This window comes from Myodes glareolus, chromosome 13, assembly GCF_982192425.1.
Source record: "Myodes glareolus chromosome 13, mMyoGla1.1, whole genome shotgun sequence".
Classification (NCBI taxonomy): Eukaryota; Metazoa; Chordata; class Mammalia; order Rodentia; family Cricetidae; genus Myodes; species Myodes glareolus.
The window spans coordinates 66,338,598-66,360,760 of NC_142038.1; the positions used below are offsets into that span (position 1 = coordinate 66,338,598).

The 22,163-nt window shown below is 38.0% G+C and overlaps 1 protein-coding gene across 4 annotated transcripts in view; it reads left to right on the forward strand.

The window, feature by feature from the left end:
- Trappc8 (trafficking protein particle complex subunit 8) overlaps positions 1-22,163 on the forward strand; it is an 87,415-nt gene that overhangs the window by 41,233 nt on the left and 24,019 nt on the right. For all 4 annotated transcript variants that reach the window (XM_048442670.3, XM_085700079.2, XM_085700078.2 and 1 more), the window contains 10 exons: positions 1,575-1,725; positions 3,344-3,444; positions 6,374-6,479; positions 13,146-13,277; positions 14,677-14,901; positions 16,522-16,630; positions 18,767-18,961; positions 19,476-19,606; positions 20,594-20,668; positions 21,745-21,871. In XM_048442670.3, the coding sequence (XP_048298627.3) occupies positions 1,575-1,725; positions 3,344-3,444; positions 6,374-6,479; positions 13,146-13,277; positions 14,677-14,901; positions 16,522-16,630; positions 18,767-18,961; positions 19,476-19,606; positions 20,594-20,668; positions 21,745-21,871 (1,352 nt within the window). The remainder of the gene's footprint in view (positions 1-1,574; positions 1,726-3,343; positions 3,445-6,373; positions 6,480-13,145; positions 13,278-14,676; positions 14,902-16,521; positions 16,631-18,766; positions 18,962-19,475; positions 19,607-20,593; positions 20,669-21,744; positions 21,872-22,163) is intronic.

Genomic DNA, 22,163 nt, shown 5'->3' on the forward strand with positions numbered 1-22,163 from the left:
ATATTTCATTCTACTGCATTTAACTTTGTCTTGTGTTTGACTACAAAACAGTGCTTGTCTCTTTAGTTTTTTAATATTCATATTGGTCAAAACTTTAAGTTATCTAAGAAAGATACTAATTAAATTCTAATTTAAAAAACAACTCTAATTGTACATTTTTAGAAAAATATTTATTTTTATGTGCATTAGTGTTTTGCCTGTATGTGTGTCTGTGTGAGAGTACCAGGTCCCCTAGAACTGGAGGTACACACAGTTGTGAACTGCTATGTGGGTGCTGGGAATTGAATCCGGTCCTCTGGACGAGCAATCAGTGCTTTGTAACCACTGAGCCATCTTTCCAGACCCTCTAATGGCACTTTTAAATCAAGTTTGTTTGTTTTTTTTTTTGAGATGAAGTCTGACTCTGAGCTCAGGATGACTTGGGACTTGTGATAATCCTATTTCAGTTTCCCAAGTACTGGAATTACAGGTGTGAACTACTACCATGGCTGATTTATTGGACATTGGAAAATAAACTCTTCAGCCAAAAATACTACAGGTGCTCTCGCCATTGCTTTTAGTTGCTCACCAGAACTAAGACCCATTGCTGTGATTACAGAACAATGAGAAAGTAAACTGGAACTGACCAGAACAGTTTCTTCCTAGTGGTTGGTTAGCTTTCATAATGTTAGAAGGTGAGATAGATAGATAGATAGATAGATAGATAGATAGATAGATAGATAGATAGATAGATAGATAGATAGATAGATAGATAACTGGGGAAAAATTCATCAGTGAACTTACTCAACAGAGGACTCTGGATATCACCATAACCACCTGCATATGCCCACTGGTCCAATAGTGGCATGTATGTTACGGTGGTAACCAGTTGTTTTTAGGTTGGATTTGACCTGCACCAGGAATGAATTCATGGCTGTTGTACTGTAAATTTGTCAACAAACCATGGCTAAAGTAGTGATAAGCAAAAAGAAACCTTAAAATAACTCAGAATGTCATTTTACTTTGAATCTGTTCTCTATTTGTAAGAAGATGAACTTAGATTTGGTATTCAGTTCTAGTTCTTTTTTTGTCTGAAGTGCTTTGGTATATTTATATTTTTAAAGGCAATATATTGCTGATTTGCCCCATTTTGCCTTCAGCTTGGAGCTTTTCTGCTTCAGGCTCCTATGTGTCGGTGAACTACCATGCTGGGCTTCTCTGCCTACTGTTTTGAGACAAGGAATATATTTAGCAAGTTTTGTTTCTTTAAAATCTTGCTTTAATGGAAAATGACACGAGTCTATTTTGATTTTTTTGGAATTGTATATAAATAAGTCACCTGGTATTATTATTTATTTCATAACTAGTCCCTGGGGCAAATACTTGTCTGTAGTTGAGAAGCTTCCAGGACTATAAATTAAACATTAATTAACGTTTAGACTTAAAATAGTTTTGAGAATTGACAGTCTTCCTTGAAGATAGGATTTTTGCAAAGCAGATCAAATTCTTTCATGTTCTGGGTAGTTGAAAAGTTTACTAGACATTTTCTGTGTGATGGGCCATTCTTTATAATATATTATTTCCTTATGTTCTAGGTATCCACCAGAAGCATCTGAGCTTCAAATAAGGAAAATGGCTGACTTGTGCTTTTTGGTGCAGCATTATGATTTGGCTTACAGTTGCTATCACACTGCAAAGAAGGATTTCCTTAATGATCAAGCAATGCTTTATGCAGCTGGAGCCTTGGTTGGTACTGTTTGTTTATTTTGTGGTGTTGTGTTGGGGACCAACCTCGATACAAACACCTCTCACCAGCATAGAGGCTTGGGGATTTAGAAATATAATAAAGACTATGAAGATGCGAATGAAAGTGATAAAACAGAGAAACATAGGATGGTATCAGGAGGGAACTCCATGAATACTGAAAATTTGCCTGTGTTTAATTTCCAGCTGCTTAAAATACCCCTGACTCCAAAAGGTAGGAGTAAGATAAAAGACTGCATTAACATGATACAAGGAAATGAACAGACCAATTGAAAGTCATGGGCTACATTCATAGTTAAACATTCTATTGCTAGAACAAAACAAGTCACCAAGTCACACTTGAACCCTAGACCAAAGCATTTTATAGGCAAACCACTTCCTGGGTGGAATTCAAAGTTATCTCCATAAAGGGAACTGGAACTTAGTTGGGTCCTTAGACTTTTGTTTGAGGTAGAAGCACAATAACCTTGAAGGAACTAGAGGAAAGTTCCAACTCTCTGACCTCCACAGTTGAGTATCACGCTCAGGACCTTGCATGGCCTAGACAATGGTCTGTGACTTGCTGAGCTATATTCCCAAGTCTTTGATGCATTTTAGAAAATGAAAATTGTCAACATTTTGTGCATATGGACTTCCTCTCCACAGAAGTGCCCCCCCCCTTTCCTTCTTCCCCTTTGTACAGTTCTGGGATAGGTTTTACTTCCTCTTTCACCCTCCTGTTAGGAGCTCCTCTTCAATCAATCCCACCAGGAGAAAGTGTTTGGTATTCAGATTGTGTCCTCCAGCTGTGCTAAGCTGTCCAGCAAGCTGTGTAGATCACCTTCCAAGTTACCAGGTCCTGGTTTTGTTTGTGCTTGATTAAGCAGCTGAATAGGCTTCAGGAAGATTGTTCCAAATTTGTTCCGTTCAGGTTTATTGCTTCTACAATAGCTTTTATAAACTGCAGGTATTTTCAGCTATTAATGTATAATGTTATAATAAATATACTTTATTTTCCAGCACTAAACTCATTTCTCATATAGATAATACCTTTGCTTAAATTTTTGAAATGTAGATTAAAGTAGGAAAATTGTACAGCCACATAGTGAGTGCAGTTTTATGTATGTGTGTAAAAACAGACCGAATATAGATGACGTTTTTATAAAATTACTGCTTAAAACATTCTCACCTACTAATGGCATAGTCATTTTGGTTTATATAAGTACACTCTGATGTCTTCGCAACAAAATTACCTCAGAACAAATTTTTCAGGATTTACCTTTGTTACGACTATGTCAAGATACACCATTAAATTATGCATAACTCTGTAGGGGTTTTTTGTGGTTTTTTTTTTTAAGGCAGGACTCTGTTTAGCCTGCCTAGCCTAGAACTCACTGTGTAGACCAGGCTAGCCTCAAACTTAAAGAGATCAGCCTGCCTCTGCCTCCTAAGGGCTGAGATTAAAGATGTGGGCCATCACACCCTGCAAAGACCAGAATTTTAAGTCAAAACAAATATTTATTTGTTTGAGTCAGCATTAAACTGTGAAATTTATACATTTATGCTCTGAGATGTTTAGGTTTACTGAGTGTTAAATATGCGACTGTTTTTCCTCCCTTAGGAAATGGCAGCAGTGTCAGCCTTTCTTCAGCCAGGAGCTCCTAGGCCGTACCCTGCCCATTACATGGACACAGCAATTCAGACCTACAGGGATATCTGCAAGTAGGTGACCACAGTATTTACATTTTGCCTAATTTTGGGACAGAGTTGGTGTTTATAAGTAGTTTGTTTTTCTTGCCTTAGATTCTCAAATGAAGTTAATTTAGTCAGAGACAAGTTGAAGGGAAAATAGTGCTTATCACCTTCTCGTTTCAGTTTCTAGCTGCCTTGCATTTGTGGATGACAAGTTGATATATGAACTGTTGAGGCTCTGTGCTACATTGAGGGTAATTTTTGTTGTGGAACATTTTTGATTTTACCTACTATTAAGGCAGAAATTAGCCATTTTGAACTTTCCTTGTTAATTAGGAAAAAACATGAAGAGTCAAGTAATACAGACTTGGGGAAAAATGAGAAGTAGTGAGTATTATTAGAATTCTTAAAAGGCAACTGGACTGGGCCAGAGTCCTCAGAAGGAAGCTCTTAGGTTATTTAGTAGGTAGGCTTTCATGCAGGGTGGCTAGGTTTTGTAGTCATGGGGACATTTCTAGAATTATGAGTTATAGGAGTAAGTTCCCTCTATAGTTTTACTGGTAAAGGTCAGTTTGTGTACATAGAGAGCATTGGAGGATAGATAGAAAGGGATGGAGATAAACTGATATTAGAAACCTTAACTGTCGTTTATTCTTTCTTAACTGGAATTAAGGTTTATGTAGTACTAAGTGAAAATTACTGCATATTTGAGTAGACATTCATCATTATAAAAGCTATTTTTTAGTACATTAATCAGACTTGTTTTTTTGTTTTTTGAGACAAGGTTTCTTTGTGTAGCTTTGGAGCTTGTCCTGGAACTTGCTCTGTAGACCAGGCTGGCCTCAAACTCACAGAGATCCACTGTCTCTGTCTCCTGAGTGCTGGAATTAAAGACACGCACCACCACCACTTGGCCAGACTTTTTTTTTTTAATAGTGCTAGATTGAACCCATAACTTTACCCACTGAGTTACATGCCTGATGTTTCTGTTGTAGAATAGATGCATCAGTAGACAGAGATAGAGAAATCATTTTGAATCTCTATCATTCATGTAGAGGTAATAGTAATAGCAGTGCTTACTGTGAACCAGCATTCAGAGGGCTGGCAAGATACAGGGGGGAAAGATGGCTGCTGTCAAGCCTGACAACTTGAGTTGATCCCCGGGACCCCCATAGTAGAGTAGAATTAACTCCTGAAACATGTCCTGACTTACACATGAATGCTGTAATGACAAATGCGTTTGTGCCCCACATGTGCATCCACACAAATAAATATAAAAAAATACAAATAAAAATGTAGTAATTTCTTTAAAAATTTAACAATTTATACAATTTAAGAACTGAGCCTTATGTGAGTTATGAACATTGGAAGTGTATCTTTTGTGTTCATTAAGGCAGACTTACATATTTAGGAATACCTACTTAAAAATGTAATTTGTGGAAAGTATGATAAACCAGCAAGGCATTTGTTTGTTTTGTGGGGTATGGGTCTTATGTTTTCCAGGCTGGTTTGAACTTGCTCTGTAGCTGAGGGTGATCTTAAATTTGTGATCCTCTGTCTCCACTTCTGGAGTGCTAGGATCACATGTGTAAGCTTTGGGACCTGCTCTTACGTTTTCTTTTAAATGACAGGGTCTCACTATGTAGCCCAGCATAGCTTGGAACTCACCATGCAGACCATGATGGTCTTCCACTCACAGAGATCCACCTACCTCTGCCTTCCATATTCTGGGATTAAAGACATGTGATATCATGTCTAGACTACAGTACATTTTGAGAGTAATAGTGACCCCACCCAACATTTTTATTTATTTTATGTTTCTCTTAAGTGGGTTTGGGCATACTATGGTATGTTTATGGAGGCCAAGGACAACTTGATGGGAGTCTGTTCTCTCCTCCACTTGCCACTGGAATCAAACTTAGGGCATTAGACTTTGTTGCAAGCAACTTTACCCACTGAGTTATCTCACTGCCCCCACTTCTTGTGTACAAAAATTACTTTATTACAGTTGTTTTTTAAAGACATTTCCTTTGCTACAATACAAAGGATACTGACAAACAAAATACTACATATAATTTGTTTTCACTGTCATGTTCTGAGAACTTGGTAATAGCTTTGCATGTATAACCTATACGATTGGTACAGATTATCTGTGAACTGTACGGTATGCTGGACCAGAAGCATACTAATAACTACTGTACAATAGCCTTACCAGTTAGTGCTGTGGATCATTTCCACCAAAAGGAAAATGCACATCTGTAGTTACAGTTGTCCCCTTTTTGGAGACAAAATCTTATAATGTAGCACAGATAGTCTTGAATTCACCATCATTCTCCTGTCTCAGCCTCCCAAGTGCTAGAATTGTAGGTTTGCACTGCTGTGTTCAACCTTGCATGTGTTCTTACTTTAGAATTGTGTGGTGAGAAAAAGTGTTGGCTGGGGCTCAAGCCTATCATTTGCCAGGCCCCCTGTTTAACCCAGCACCTCTAAAGGGAATAGAGGTTATGAGGACAGACTTTTTTTTTTTTTTTTAAATCTTGATCATTTTGTTAGAATTTGAGAACAGTAGCAGCAGGGGAGACAGACTGGAAACTACTGGAAGGAGACAAGAAAGAAATAGCCTTGCCTTTTGAGTTAGGGTCCAAGAGAGCAGGCAAATTAACTTTTGAAGATTGACAAGCAGCACCCAAGGGTGTGGGGCTGGGTTGGCATAAGACGAGTTCTTAGAAAAAGTGAGAATGTGGAGTTCGTAGTAAACATGCTAGCACTTTGACATGTATCCAAAAGGGGTTGGAAAAAGGAAACGGGGGCAGGGTTAGCTGTGAAGCTCTGCAAGCAAGGCCGGGACAGACTTCTTGCTCAAAATCAGCTGCTAGTGGACTCCTTGAATGCATAGTAACTTGGATGTGCTGAAGAATTACTATGATGCTGATTATTCTCCTTGTCTGTTTTTGTTTAGGAATATGGTGTTGGCTGAAAGATGTGTGTTGCTTAGTGCTGAAATTTTAAAAAGTCAAAGCAAATACTCAGAGGCTGCAGCCCTTCTAATACGGTTGACAAGCGAGGTACTGGACTTGTAATGTTTGATTTTCTTAGTGTGTAAGGAGGTAAAATTTTTAGCAATTGCCCTGCCTCAGCCTTCTAAGTACTGGGATTCCACTTATGAATACCATACTCAGCTAGTCTATCTTTTATAATTTGAACTTATTTATTGAAAATTATGTTTTTAAATTTACTTTATGTTTATGAGTATTTTGTATACATGTATGTATGTTCTTCATGTGTGCCTGGTGCTCTCAGAAGTCAGAAGAACGTGTCAGATCTCCTGGAACTAGTGTTAACTGACGGTTATGAGTCTCTATGTGGGTACTGGAAGCTGAACATTGGTTCTTTGCAAGAGCAACCAGTGCACTTAATTACTGAATTATTTTATAGCCCTAATTGAATTAATTTTGTTTCTGTAGTCTCAGTCTATTTTTCATTATTAACTAACCACAACCATGCATGCAACATCTTGTTTTGTAAGTTCTGTGCTGTGTACCACTAAGACATGCATATGTTTCAATCTGACATAAAACTGGTACTAACAAAATCACTGAATAATGTTTAATCTGTTTTTACTGATATGACCATTTAAAGAAAACCATTAAGCTTTAAAAATGCATCCAAAGTAGATAAATCTAAAAGATGACTGGCCATAGTAACCTACTATTTGGATTCATCCAAAGCATCTTAAATAATATATCAAATTAAATGATAATAAATTTAAAACCTTTTACCCAGTACATGCTGTCAGCATCCATCTATCCTTGCTCAGGAAGAGGGGCTTTGCAGTGTTTGAGGTGATTCTCTTCATCCGTCTGTCACCGGATGACTGGCCATTGTTAGTGGGCTTCATGAAATTCTTATTCTCTGAAATATTCTTTTATTCATATCACAAAGGTCCCCCTATATGCCTACTAGTTTCATTTTAATTTATGATAACTGCTATTGTGTATGTATGTGTGGTGGCACAGAGTGTTAGAGCCCGTGGGCCCCAACATAGATAACTATTTTTCTAACTGGACTGGTACGGAGGCGCAAGGAATAATCAGACACAGCTTACAGGGTCATCACGGAAAGGGCATCTCAGGCTTCTTCCTCCTCAAGATCTCCCAGCGTTTATTCTCCAAATAGTTTAAATCCCATTACATAAACTGAGCAGGGAAAATACACCAGCATTCTGTCTTCTAGGCAACCAGGTGAATGGTGTTTTGCCATGTCCGCATCTACCTGCCTGCTGTGTATGCTAGCTGTCACTAGGCTTGAATCAGCATCTCTATAAGGCATCCTCCAAATTACAAAGAAAGGAAGCAACAACATCCTGACCTTTTGTTAGGCAGAGACAGCCTGTCTGCAGGGCTACGTGATCACTTCAGATCGGGCCTGTGGCTTTAGCGCCTAGCTGCCACACCATATAGAAATATGGGCCTACAACAGAGGCGGAGCTTAGAGTTGTTTGTGGAGTCAGTTCTCTCCTCTGCTTTATGTCAGTATGATGGGTCCAATTTAGGTGGCCAGGCTTGTGACAAGTGCCTGTGCCTGCTGAGCCGCTTCACTTGACCCCCTACTGCCTTTTACATCACCACTCTTCCTGCTTTGTCTCTTTGTCCGTGCTTCACATAATTTGCTGATCATGTCCTTCAGATGGGCCTTTCTTGTTCTCCACCTTGCTCTAAATGTTTCCTTTCTACTCTCTCATATACTACTGTAAAACTTGGCATCATATAGAAGTTGTGTTTAATCTTGAAGTTAGCCTTCTACTTTTTTTTCCCTTTTTTGAGCCAATTATGGTTTGTATTACAGGCTGATCTGAACTATGTCATTCCACAGTCCATGCTTTCCTTGGATTCATTCCTCTTGCTTTCGCCTTCTGAGTGTCGAGATTACAGAGACATGAAACCACATCCTCTTAGATTTTACTTTTTTTAAAGATTTAATTTTCTTTTTAAGTGTGTGTGTGTGTGTGTGTGTGTGTGTGTGTGTGTGTATGTTCATGAAATGGTTCATGAAAGTGCAGTGCCTTCAGAGGCCAGAAGGTTTCAGATCCTCTGGAACTGGTATAGGCAGCTCAGCTGCCTAATATGGGTGCTGAGAATCAAACTCTGCAAAAGCAGTCCTCTTCTATGCTTGTAACTACTCATCTTGCGAGCCCGTCTTTTGCATTTTTATCCTTACTATCTAACACTGAGGTTTGCATATGATAATCTAGATATGTTTGTTAAGCTGAATGAATGCCTTTAAAAATATTTTTCTAAAATATTAGTGTCACATGTGAATTTAAAGTGTTTAGAAATTGGTACATGTGATACAAAAAATGCTTGTCAAACTGAGTAAATGCCTTTAAAGAGATTTCTCTGAGACATTACTGTCATGTGTGATATTTAAAGTGTTTAGTAATTGATATATGTGATACACTGACCAATAAGCATGAACTGGTGTGCCTTAAGTTACTGTTCTATTGCTGTAAAGAGACTGTGACCAAAGCCACTCTTAGAAAGGAAAGCATTTAATTGGGGCTTGCTTAGAGTTTCAGAGTTTAGTTGGTCTAGTATCATAACAGGGAACATGGCAGCATTCAGGCAAGGTCTGAAACAATAGCTGAGAGCTACATCTTTTTCCTTAGGTAGAGAGAAAAAGAAATTCTGGTCCTCAGGTGAGCTTTTTTTTGAAGCTCCAAGCCAACCCCTAGCCCAGACTTCCAACAGTATTGCACCTCCTAACCTCTCTAATCCTTCTTGAATAGTGCCACTCCCTGGTGACTTAAGCATTCAAATATATGTGCCTATGGTGGCTGTTCTTATTTAAACCACCACATTATGTCAGGGCATGAGCTGTTTGGTAGTGTTAAATCCAGCCTCTGTGTTCAGACTCTTATTTTAATAGCTAATCTGATTTTGACTTTGAATGCTATGCTGTTTTTCAACATAGAGTGTACAAAGTGATACAGTGTAGAGTGTATCAAAGAGTGTACAAAGAATTTATGATCCAGGAGTTACTATAGAATTTTGGTTTTTTTTTAACCTTGTTTAAATATATTTGCCTTTCTTTCATATATATATATGAAAAATTTCTTTAGAGCACATTCTTCTGATTATATTTAACCTTGTTATTTGTTTTTAAATCCGACCTTGTTATTTGTTTTTAACTTTACTTTCTCAAATCTTGATGATTTGTCATTTATTGCTTTAGGGCATGGGTAGGAGCAGGATCTAGTAATGTTTTTCTGGAATTATGAATTTGCAGTGATCTGTTGGACTTTTCTTCTCGCTCCCCCCCGCTTTTTTTTTGGCTGGCTTCCTTTACTTAAGAGAATCACTTTGTCCTGGAATCCTGGCACACAAGTCCTGAAAGAATTTCCTAGAAATGTCTCAAAGTGCAGGGATTCTTTGGCCTTTCCGAGCACCGTTGGAATGTCCAAGGCTCCCCAGTAGGCAGGCAGGAGGCAGCTAGGAACTCTGCATGGGCATAGTGTTCTCCCGCTCTACCATCCTAGGTGTGGTCCTGGGTGCCAGCAGCCTCCACAGAAAGAGCTGGCAGGCAGGCTTTCCACCAACCCAGTCCCCAAACCCCCAGCTCCACCCCCCCCCACTTGGCCTAGCCCAGCAACCACCTTCTCATGGTTCCCCCACACAGGCCCATTGCCAGCCAGGCTTGACCACGCTGGGAAGGCCCCACAGCAGTTGACCCACCACTTCACCGAGGGACCCAGTCCTCCCGCCTCCTTGCCTCCCGGCCACCTTTCCTCCTGTCTATGGCATTGAACTCAGAGTCTCATAAGTGTTGTCCCACTGAACTATATTTCCAGCCCCTCCCATATATATATATTTGTTAACAATAACTTGATTTTTAACTGTATTTTTTATCCTGCTGTTTTTGCGTGTGTGTATGTGTTTGGTACACATGCCATGGCATTCATAAGGAGGTCAGAGGACAAGTTAGTAAGTAGAGTTATTCTTTTCACCTTTAAATGCGTTCTGGGGAATAAGCTCTGTTTGCCAGTTGTTGGTGGCTTTTTTTTTTTAACTTATAAGCTGATAATCCGATCTCATTGAGCCCTTTTTTTGTAATAACGTGAGAGTAAATATCTGAAAATCATAGTATGTTTGAAGCCAGTAGTCTAATTTTATTTTAGCTTAATTAACTCGTGATATGGACTTAAGATCTTTCTTGAATTACTCGGTCCTGTGGTGTTAAATTTGAGAATGCTAAGTTTAATTATGTGGGTTCTTAACTGGACTGTACATTGAGTCACTTAAACTATTACAGATTTCTAGAGAACATCCTTTATGTAGGATATCCAGGATCGGTACCTATACAAATTTTGCAGGTGAATGAGAGAAAAAGGGAGGGGGCCGGAGGGAGGGAGAGAGACAGAGAGAGACAGAGGCGCGGGGTCGGGGGGAGAATGAATATGTGTATATGTATGTGTGTGTGCACCAGAGTCCAGAATCGCTGGATTCCCCTGGAGCTTGAGTTACAGTTAGAGTTGGTTGTAAACTTCCTGACATGGGTACTAGGAATTGTACTGAGGGTTCTTTGTAAGAGCAGTACATACTCTTAACTGTTGAGCCATCTCTCTGGCTCCATAAACCTGAATTCTTAACCTCCATTGATGAGAGTATTTATTTATAATTATGTTTTTGGCAGCAGTTTGTCTGCAGTGATTAGAATTTGAAATACATGCATAATTTTCATTAATGTCTTATTTCTACTTCCATAAATTTGTATAATAAAAAGTATTTAAATAATTGTTGATTAGTAATTTAATAATTATTTTTATGACTGAGTGTGGTAGCACTCAAGAGACAAGAGGCAGGAGGACTGTGGGTTTAAGACCAGCTGGGGGGGCTGTCCAGAGTCCTAGGTCAGCCTTAAGTTATTTAGTGACTTCTTATCTCAAGAAGTAAGAGCAGGAACTTAGCTCAAGGGTAGAACACTTGTCTTAGGTTCAGTTCCCAGCAATACATGCACAGGCACCTATACATGTACACATGCACTCATAGAAATTCTTACTAAGTATCTTTTTTGGTAGTAGCAAAAAAAAAAAAAACCAGTGTATGATTAATTGGTGATTATAAGTTAATGATATTTTTACATATTGGAATATAGTACTTATTTAGAACAAATAAAAGAACTACCACTTATTTATAAAAGTGTATGTTTTTATACATGTATGTTATAGCATAAGCCCTCATATATGGAAAGAGAAACTGAGAAAACAGCACCAAATTGGAAACAGTCCTTTGCAAATGAATTGTACCATGGGATATCAAAGATTTTTGCTTTTTTTTTTTTTGTACAGTTACTTAAAATAAAGAAATACATTTGTATGGGAGAATGGAAATATGGCTCTGGGGTTAAAAGCACATATTACTCTTACAGACAACCTGAGATTGGTTTCCAGCACCAGTGTTGGGCAAATGATGCCTCTGGCCTCCATTGCTGGCACTTGTGCACATAGCCACACACAGTCACACATACATACCCATATTTGTATTTTAATAATTTTTTTTTACAAACGCTTGTCCTGAAAATCTAAAAATGTAAGCTCTTAAGATTATATAATTAATTGATTTGCATTCTCTTTAGAACCATTTGTTAATTATATACTCCTGATAATTTTTTCCACCAGCTTTTGAATATGAATTCTTAGAGCAGACATTTGAACATTTAGTTTTAGCTTAAAGTAATGATAGCTGCTGTCTGCTGTGTGTGTTCTGCATGGTCTCCTCAGATCTGCTGCTTCTCTAAAAAGACTGCTGCAAAGACTGTTTATAATAGTGGTCTGTTTGATGTAACTAATTTGTTGAAACAATTGCATTTAAAAGTCAGTGTTTTCTGTTTTCAACTTTCCCTGGGGAAAATAATGGCAGCAGAACACATGGAAAGGCCTGGTAAGTTCAGCTTGAGGCTGAGGACCTAGAGAAAGTGTTGAGGGAAAAGTTGATTCTTAATCAGCAACCTTCATCACTTTCTCCCTAATCTCTGAAGTGTTAGCTGACCAAGAGGGGATGCAGTGAGGATGAGTTGTTCCAGCTCCTGGGCAGTCAGGGTCAGGCAAATGGGAACTATTTGCATTTTTCTGATTTACAAAGAGCCTGTGAAGAACTTCTTGCTGCAGGGCTAGCCTTCTGAACATTTTAATGAAAAGCAGGCATTGCCCCTTTAATATTATCGTAAAAATTGAGAATTCCTTTAAATAAATGTTCTTTAAAGAGTATAAAGTCATAAATTAGCTTACATAATAATCTACACATAATCTAGCCTATATTCTTTGGGAAGGGGTGCACATTAAATATGCTATTAGTCACCAGGTAATATCTAGGACAAACTAGATTTATAGAAATATTTTCCTGTGTTTTGTGTTTTTTAGTTGGTCTTTAATTAGAATACCTGTATTCAGGTCTCAGTTTTACTGCTCAGAAGGGATTGAAGTTAGAGACTTATTATACACTACACATCCTAATTGGCCATTTGAATTTATTGAAAGGAACAACCAAAAGTCCTTTATTAGAAGTCTTTTTAAACAAAATATGTGCTATTTAGAGAAAGAATTGGGATTGGCTGACACTTTTATCTCTGCCCTCTTCTTCTCCAAGCTACGCTGACTGTGTCGTATACCAGGAGACAGAAGCTTTCTGAGCTGCTCCTTTATGACACTAACCATTCTTCCGTTTGCACATTCACAGGATTCTGATCTCCGAAGTGCACTTCTCTTGGAGCAGGCTGCACATTGCTTTATAAACATGAAGAGCCCCATGGTTAGAAAATATGCTTTTCACATGATCCTGGCAGGCCATCGGTTTAGTAAAGCAGGGCAGGTGAGCATATTTCCTTTAAGAGGTTGTTGCAGCTGGAAAGATGGAGCTTTTGCTGTTTTTTCAGAGGACCTGAGTTGGGATCCCAGCACCCATGCTGAATAATTCACAGCTGCCTGTAACTCCAGCTGCAGAGGATCTGATACTTTTTCATGGAATGCCAGGATGCCTGCACTCATCTGTGAACATAAACCCACATGTGCATACATAATTAAAAGTAAAAACCAATCTTTTTAAAAAGGTTATTTTTTCATTTATTTATAAAGTGTATTCTGGTCAGTTTTGTTGTTGTTTTTGAGACAGGTCATACAATGTAGCCCTGGCTGGCCTCATACTCAGAGTTCTGCCTGTCTCTACCTCCTAAGTGCTGAGATTCTTGTCATATTTTTGTATGTTTATTTATTTTTTTTGTGTGTATACTCATGTGTGGCGTCACACTGGTGGATGTAATTCTCATCCTTCTGCAGTGTTCAAACTCTAATTGTCAGGCTTGGTGGCAAATCTTTACCTTCTGATGACTCTTGCCTTCCCCCACTTGCCAGCCTTTTATATTTAATCCTAAAGTTGAAATAAATTCTGCTTTTAAATATTTTTTTTGGAAAAGATGTGAGATTTGGATTTAGACAGATACAGGCTTAAATTTTGATGTTAAAATAGCTTGATTTTGGTTATTTTTCTGTGCCTCAGTTTTGGTTTTTAATTTTTCATTTCTTAGTGTGTGTTTGTGTGTGTGTGCTCACATGGTATTATATGCCTTTAGGGGTTAGAGGACAATTCTTCGGAGTCAGTCTTCTCATGTCACTTTGTGGGGTTTGGGAATTGAACTCAGACCTGCATGCAAGTGTCTCTGTTCCTTGACCAGTCAATCTCACTAGCCTTCTGTCTTTTTATATTCAGTATAGGACCCAAACTTTGTGGGATGGTACCCCTATATTCAGGGTGGGTCTTCCCTTCTCAGTTAAAGCTTCCTGGAAACACCCTCACAGATACTCCCAGAGGTGTGTTTCCATGGTGATTTTTAGATCCAATCTGGTTGACACTGATGACTATTATATATTACTTGTTCACAGAAAGAATTTGAAATAAAGCCAAAAATTGAGCAGTGACCATTTTCCTCAAAAGTTAATCTCAGAGAAATAAGGGGTGGGTGTAAGAATAGATAAAAACATACGCACACTCACACTGTGGATGACTGAGGAAACCTATGCTTCCACATAGAATTGTGTAATTGTGAGATCATCCTAATTGTTAGCTTCATTTTCTTTATCATATTCTCTGTTAGTGGGTAAAAGGCAGCTAGCTACCTGCTTATACTTGTGCATGTCTCTGCATAGGTTTATGTCTGTTTTCTCCAGTTCAAGACAAATTTAAAATATAATACGTTTCATTTATTTTCTTACAGAAAAAGCATGCTTTGCGCTGCTATTGTCAAGCCATGCAAGTTTACAAAGGAAAAGGCTGGTCTCTGGCAGAAGATCACATCAACTTCACCATTGGGCGCCAGTCCTATACGCTGAGGCAGCTGGACAATGCTGTGTCTGCTTTCAGGCACATTTTAATCAATGAGAGCAAACAGTCTGCTGCTCAGCAAGGGGCCTTTCTCAGAGAATATCTTTATGTTTACAAGGTAAATACTTCTTTTAGGAATAAACATTAAAATTGCTTTTAAATTACTATATTCAGGAAAAAGCCTGTTTACCACTAGTCCCTAGAGTATAATTAAATGGTTTTATTGCAAAGTATGTAATTAGCTGTCATAAAAAATTACGGAAGGTTTCCTGGTTATAGCGCTGTACTGCATGACCCTTACATAGTTTTTAAAAGAGAATTTTAATATTTCAGTAAATGTGGTTTTGTGGCTTTTCTTTTTAAAAAAGTGTTTGTAATTAAGATAGTCCCCTTTCCCCTTGAATCCTCTTTTTCTTTATTTTTTAATTTAACTTCTATCTATCTATCTATCTATCTATCTATCTATCTATCTATCTATCTATCTATCTATCTGATGTGTTTGGTTGTTTTACCTGCATGTCTATCCATTACATCTGTTCCTGATGCCTACAGAGGCCATAAGAAGTGTTGAATCCCCTGGGATAGGAGCCTTAGATCTGAGTCACCACGTTGGTGCTGGGAATCAAACCCTGGTCCTCTGGAAGAAGAGTCAGTGCTTTTTGCTGCTGAGCTATCTATCTCTTCAGCCAACCCCCCCCCCCCCCCCCTTTTTGAGCTAGGTCTCACTCTTTAGCTAGGCTGGCCTCCAACTCTTCACCTTCCTACCTTAGCCTTCCAAGCACTGCATTACAGGTGCACACCATCCACACAGGGCTTTAATTTCTGGATCACTTATTTGGTTTTTTTTGAGACAGGATCTCATAGACCAGGCTGGTCTAGAATTCTCTGGGTATCTGAGAATGAATTTGAAGTCTTGATCCTCCAGCCTCTTTACTTCCCCAGTGTTGAATTGTGGCCATGTGCTAGGCCTATTTTATCACGTTTTTATAGGATTGCAACTGATTTAACAAAATAACGGATCCTCTTACTATCCATAGATGCATGTGCTCTTTTGTTTTCCTGATAAAAATTGAGGCGTGGATATGTAGCAAGTGTTGTACTGTAATCTAGGTGGATAAAAACCACAGATCCCTGTTGGATGGAAAACTTAGAATCTTTTTTTATCTTCCTCACAGAAAGTGACTGCTCTTTTAGACTCATTAATTTGACCAGTTAAAAACTGGGCAGATAGACGCTAAATGCCTCAACAAGAAGCAAAGGTTGTACTAAAGGGCCATTTGAAAGTTTAACATGCAACAAAACAAAAAGCTTAACTAGTGGAGTACTCTTCAGGAAGTTTCTATTTCAAAACTTAATACTGCGAATTAAAACCAGGGCCCTGTGCCTGCTGGGTAAGCACTCTACCACTGAGCTATCTTCATGGCCCTTTTAGTTTTTGTTTTGAGTTGCTCAGGCTAGCTTTATATTTGTTCTGAGGCTGAGACTTCTGATTGTTTGGAGTTAGTTATAGGTTTGTGCCATCGGTTCTGGCTGGGAAGGTTCTCTAGAAGTAGAGTAAATAATGTCTGAAGTTCTCAATTGTAATCTTTTATGACTCTGATATAGCATATAAACTAGCATTCGTATGTCTAAATTTTCTTGTATAACATTTTCATACCTGTGCATTAAAAATTAGGAAACATGAAAAAATGTAGTTTTCTTAAAAACTATTTTTTTCCTTCTGTTATATTTCTCCCAGAATGTAAATCAGCTGTCACCAGATGGCCCTTTACCACAGCTTCCCTTACCATACATTAACAGTTCAGCAACACGGGTTTTCTTTGGCCATGACAGACGACCAGCAGATGGTTAGTAAACTCTCACTTGGCCTAGTTACCTAATGATTATTTCTTTGAAATGTTCTGTCTCCAGTTAGAAATTGATTCGCAGTTGGATATTTGAAAATAGCTTTATGGTGCTTCATCTATTGTCCAGTCGTTAAAGTATAATCACTACGTTATTGCTTTTCTTTCCAGTCCCAAAACTTAAAACAATAAAGACCAGACGGTCGGGATTCCTCACAGCAGCTTTTCTCAGTCAAGAAGTGCTCATCATGTAAAACCATATTGTGATAAACATGGATATATAACTTAGTTTTTAATTGATTCTTTTTTTTTCTGTCCTGATTAAAGGTTCCCAAGCTAGCTGGAACCAGTCTGGCCTTGAACTTGGAGTAAGCCTTCTGCCTCTGTTTCTTAAGTCTAGGTTATAGCTGTGTAACATCACACTTTAGGTTTTTTAACTTTGTTATTATGAAAACATACATAGAAGCAGAGAACATGGTTTGCTTCTTTGCTTGTAAGCTTTTTTTTTTTTTTTTTAAATGTTTTTGAGACAGAGTTCCTGGAGTCCAGGCTAGCCTCAGACTTACTTTGTACCTTAAGATGTCCGTGAGCCTATCATTTTTCTCCTCCCAAGTACTGGGATTACAGGTCATGTGTCACCGTGCTTAATTATATATTGTTCTGGGGATCAAATTTAGGGCTTTGCATGTGCTAGGCAAACCCTCTAACTAAGCTATACCACCATCCCTTTTAAATACACACAGGATCTTTTCCTCGGGTTTGAGGCCTGAAACGGCATCTATTTGTATTTCTCCTTCAAATCTAATTTGATGGTTTTTTTTTTAAATCAACTTTTGTAGCAAATTGTTTTGATATATTTACATAAGTAATATATGCTGCAGGGTCTGAATGAACTAATTCTACATGTTTAACTTTGGATAATGGAACATAATGTTGAGTGGAAAAAAATCATTTATAGCTTGAATTTGAAATACAGAAACCAATTCCATGCATTGTTTATGTGTATACTTCTGAAAATTTATAAGAAAAATATGCGAACATGTCTGAAAGTGATGCCAGCAGAGGTAATGGGGATGTTAGGATTGAAACGGGTGCAGAAAGAGCATTGACTCTAGTTATGATGTTCTTTTTGTAAACAATAAAATAAAGTCAACTCATGAGATGAAAGTGGACTTTAATTTTTTAAGGTATGACTTAGACTTCCTGGGGAGCCACGTGGTGGGAGGGGAGAACTGATGCCCAAAAGTTGTCCTCTGACCTCCACATTTGTGCCAAGTATGCATTCCTCATGTAAGTAAGTAAATAAATGTAATAAAAAATGTTAAGATACAAGCAATGGGGCTGGAAAAATAGCTCAGTAGTTAAGAGCACTGGTTTCTCTTCCAGAGGACCCGAGTTCAAGTCCCAGAATCCATATGGCAGTTTACAACCTTATGTAATTCCAGTTCTTGGGGTTCCAAAACCTTCTTACCTCCACGTGCCAGACACATAAGTGGTACACAGACAAACATGCAGGCAAAGCACCCATAGACATAAAATAAAAATACTCAGATTAAAAAACAAAAAGTTATGCAGTGGTGGCACATGCTAATCCTAGCTCCCTGGAGGCAGAGGTAGGCGGAGCTCTGAGTTCGAGGCCAACCTAGTTTACTGATTGAGTTCCATGACAGCCAGTGCTACACAGAGAAGCCTTGTCTTGAAAAAGTCCATACCTTTAATCTCAGCACTTGGGAAGTGGAGGCAGGAAGATGTTTCACGTCATCTTTAAGTTACATAGCTTGTTCAAGGCTAGCCTAAGTTAGATGAGCCACTAATCAAAAACAAAATTTTCATCTATAACCAGTGTTTTATTTATTTTTCTATATGTTGAAATATTTTATGTAAAAATTGTGGAATTTAGGGAAAATAATATTATTTTAGAGCCAGGAAGAAAGAGATATCAGTATTAGAATCAAAGTTGTTGTTAGGCCAGGACTGAGTAGATAATTATATATCAGAGAATTAGAAATTGGGCAAGAGTACATGTATATGTGTGTTTATTTGGATACCTCTGGTTCTTATATAAAGTGTTTTATGGGAGGCACATGCTCATCATGTTTTTAAATGTGAAATTTGCTTATCCTTTTTTTCTTTTTAAAGGTGAAAAACAAGCAGCCACTCATATTAGTCTTGATCAAGAATATGACTCTGAATCGTCCCAGCAGTGGCGAGAACTTGAGGAGCATGTTGTGGCTGTGGCTAATAAAGGGATAATTCCATCCAGTTTCTACCCCACACAGTATTGTTTGAACAGTTACTCCGATAACTCCAGATTTCCACTTGCAGTTGTAGAAGGTGGTGTAATTGAACTTAAAAATGTTTTATGTGTATGAATGTTTTGCATGCAAGTGTGTATACACACCTCATGTGTGCCTAGTGTTCCTGGGAGGTAGAAGAGGAGGATGAATCTCCTAGAATTGGAGTTAGAAATAGTTAGGAGCTGCCTTGTGGGTTCTCTGCAAGACCAGCAAGTGATCTTAACCACTCTCCAGCCCAATATTTGAGTGTATATTCATGACTTTTTGTTCTCTTTGGAGCAAATTCCAGATAGTTTATGATCTGCCACATACTGGACTCCATGGGCACAAAAATCACTTACTATGTACTTTGTAAGCAAGTGGTGAGGCTCTAATGTTCATGTATATTATGTGGTGCTGGAGTACCAAGAGAGTGGCATTAGGGACATAAAAGTCATTTCCAAACTGATTGAATCTGGTGACAAAGACAGTCTAGGCAAAAAACACTGAAGGTCTGTTGAGAGACAGTGTTAGGTTTACAAAAGTTATTAAATGTATACTTTTCTTTTTAGAGCCAATTACAGTGGAAGTAGCTTTTAGAAACCCTTTAAAAGTTCCACTTTTGCTATCTGATTTGTCGTTGCTGTGGAAGTTTCAGCCTAAAGATGTCAATGGGAAAGACATTGAAAGAGCCAGAGAACGAGTAAGTTACTAACAGGTGTCTGTGATATGCATGTCTCAGCTACAGCCCAACATTCTGCTGCTGTCTTACTCTTTTCTCCACTTGGGTATAAAAACCACATGTAGTTGGGTGGTGGTGGTGACTCTCAACTTTAATCCCAGCACTCAGGAAGCAGAGGCAGACAGATCTCTGTGAGTTCGAGGCCAGCCTGGTCTGCAAGAGCTAGGTCCAGGACAGGTTCCAAAGCTACAGAGAAACCCTGTCTCAAAATACCAAAAAAAAAAAAAAAAAAAAAAAAGAAGAAGAAGAAGAAAGGAAGGGGGGGAAAAAGTGCTTACTCTTGGAATGCAAGAATACAGAAAAACAGGTTCTTAAAACTATCTTCCTTTTATTTAGAAGTAACTACAGTAACATTTTGTTGTTTATCTTTACACTGATTATTAATTTTTATTTTTTCTCATGTTTTACATTTCTTTCTACTGTTCATGTTGCTTTGTTTATTTATGTTGTTTGGTATGTGTTTTCTAGTGTTTTAATGTCAAATACCTCCTCTTTATGTTAACTGTTACAGATGAACCATAGACTGCGGTCATTTACTAGTTGGTTTAAAGGTCTCCATGTTTACTATCACAGTAATTTAAACTGTGGTAGAATTTTGGATAAAACCCATGACCATTTGTGTGTTAACTAAGCCACACCCACATATCCTATGGTATTTTTATGCAAAGCTTTTAAGTAATTATTTTGGCCACTGTTAACTGTGAGCAGCTGTACTTCTCTTGGGGTCTTATGTCTTGATGCCTACATCTTTGCGTAGATCACTTACCCACTTGAGTTGAGTCAGGCTGAACAACAAGTGGGGGTGGAAAACACATTTCACAGAGCTTAACCCAGAGGCACTACCTTCAGTTAATGTTACTCTTTGTAAATCTGGCCAGTGAGATGTTAATGATTTGTTATTTTATTCATTTGTATGTATAATTTTATAAACTATAATTTGTTCATTAGGTTACAGGTGAACCTGAAATGATTGGAACTGAAGTTATTTCAGAATTCTTAATTAACAGTGAAGAATCTAAAGTGGTAATTGTTTTGTTTTTCTGTCTTTTGCCTTTCTAAGCTTGTAAACTGAAAACAAAATGTAAAAGATAAGCTCAATTCCTTTAAATGTTACATAATCTAGCTTTATAAAGTCTAAACTTTGAAATATTAGAGAACTGGAATTGCTCCAAAGATATCAATAGAAAAAGTAGTATTTGTCTTTGATTAAGTTTCCAGAGAAGCCAGGTACAACGTTTTACTGCTTCTTAGTATGGCAAATGTACAGGCACTTAGGTATGCATATTTGTTTGTTTATTTATTGAGACAGGGTCTCACTGTGTAGCCTTGGCTGGCCTGGAACTCATTCCCTTGAACTCACAGAAATTGCCTGCCTCTTTCTCTCAAGTGTAGGGATTAAAGTGTGTGCCACCACACCCAGCCCAGAGTTGGTTTGTGGTTTTTGTTTTAAATTAATTTTTTTTTTAGGGCTGGGATGTTTTTAATGTTGTGCAAAGCCAATATTACAAAAGAAATCGTATTTTTTGAGGATCAAGACATAATTTTTGTTTTTTGTTTTTTTTTTTTTGGCCCAACATTCTGGTGCATGACTTTATTCCCAGCACTCAGAAAGCAGAGACAGATCTTTTTGAGTTTGAGGTCAGCATGGTCTACATAGCAAGTTCCAGACTAGCCAAAGCTACATAGTGAGACCCTATCTCAATAACAAAACCAAACAAAAGCCCAAAGCAATTACTGAATTTACAGATCTTTAAGAAAGATGCTTTTCATACTTAACCAGCAGGGAAGATCACCACAACTAAGAAAGTGATTTCCCAGGGGCAAGCCTCTTTCATTGCAATTGGGATTTGCTGTGGCCCTGCAATTTCCCCAGTTGGGGGAAACTCCACTGCATACTTTGTGACAGGTGGTGGACTGTATACATGCTTTTCCCTGAAGTAAAAATTAAAATAAAAAAAGAAAATTACTTTTCCTTAAGAAATAATTGTCATTTTAAAAGTTTAGATCATGAGTTAATTCTGCAACATTCCAAAATTGAGGTACTGTGCTATTTAAGATTCTATGAAAACATAATAAGAATGACTTCAATATTTCCATAGGCAAGACTGAAGCTCTTTCCCCATCACATAGGGGAGCTGCACATTCTGGGAGTTGTGTATAATCTTGGCACTATTCAGGGCTCCGTGACAGTAGATGGCATTGGTGCTCTTCCTGGATGTCACACAGGTAAAGCTATAGCATCGATAAGCAGTTAGAAAAGTAACTCTTAAACCATCCCATAGAATACAATTAATGAGTAGAGGTTTTTTCTAAATAGGTCTAATGTGCCTTTCAAGCATATCTAGCCTTTTGACATTGCCCATGTTACATTGTCATCTACAAAGTTCCTATTTGAGAACTGCAGTCAAATTACACACACACACAAAAAATGTTGCCAAGAAAAATCTCATAATATTTTAATGTGTTGGACTGCAAGTTGGACACGCGTGCCATATAATAGATATAATATCTAGACATG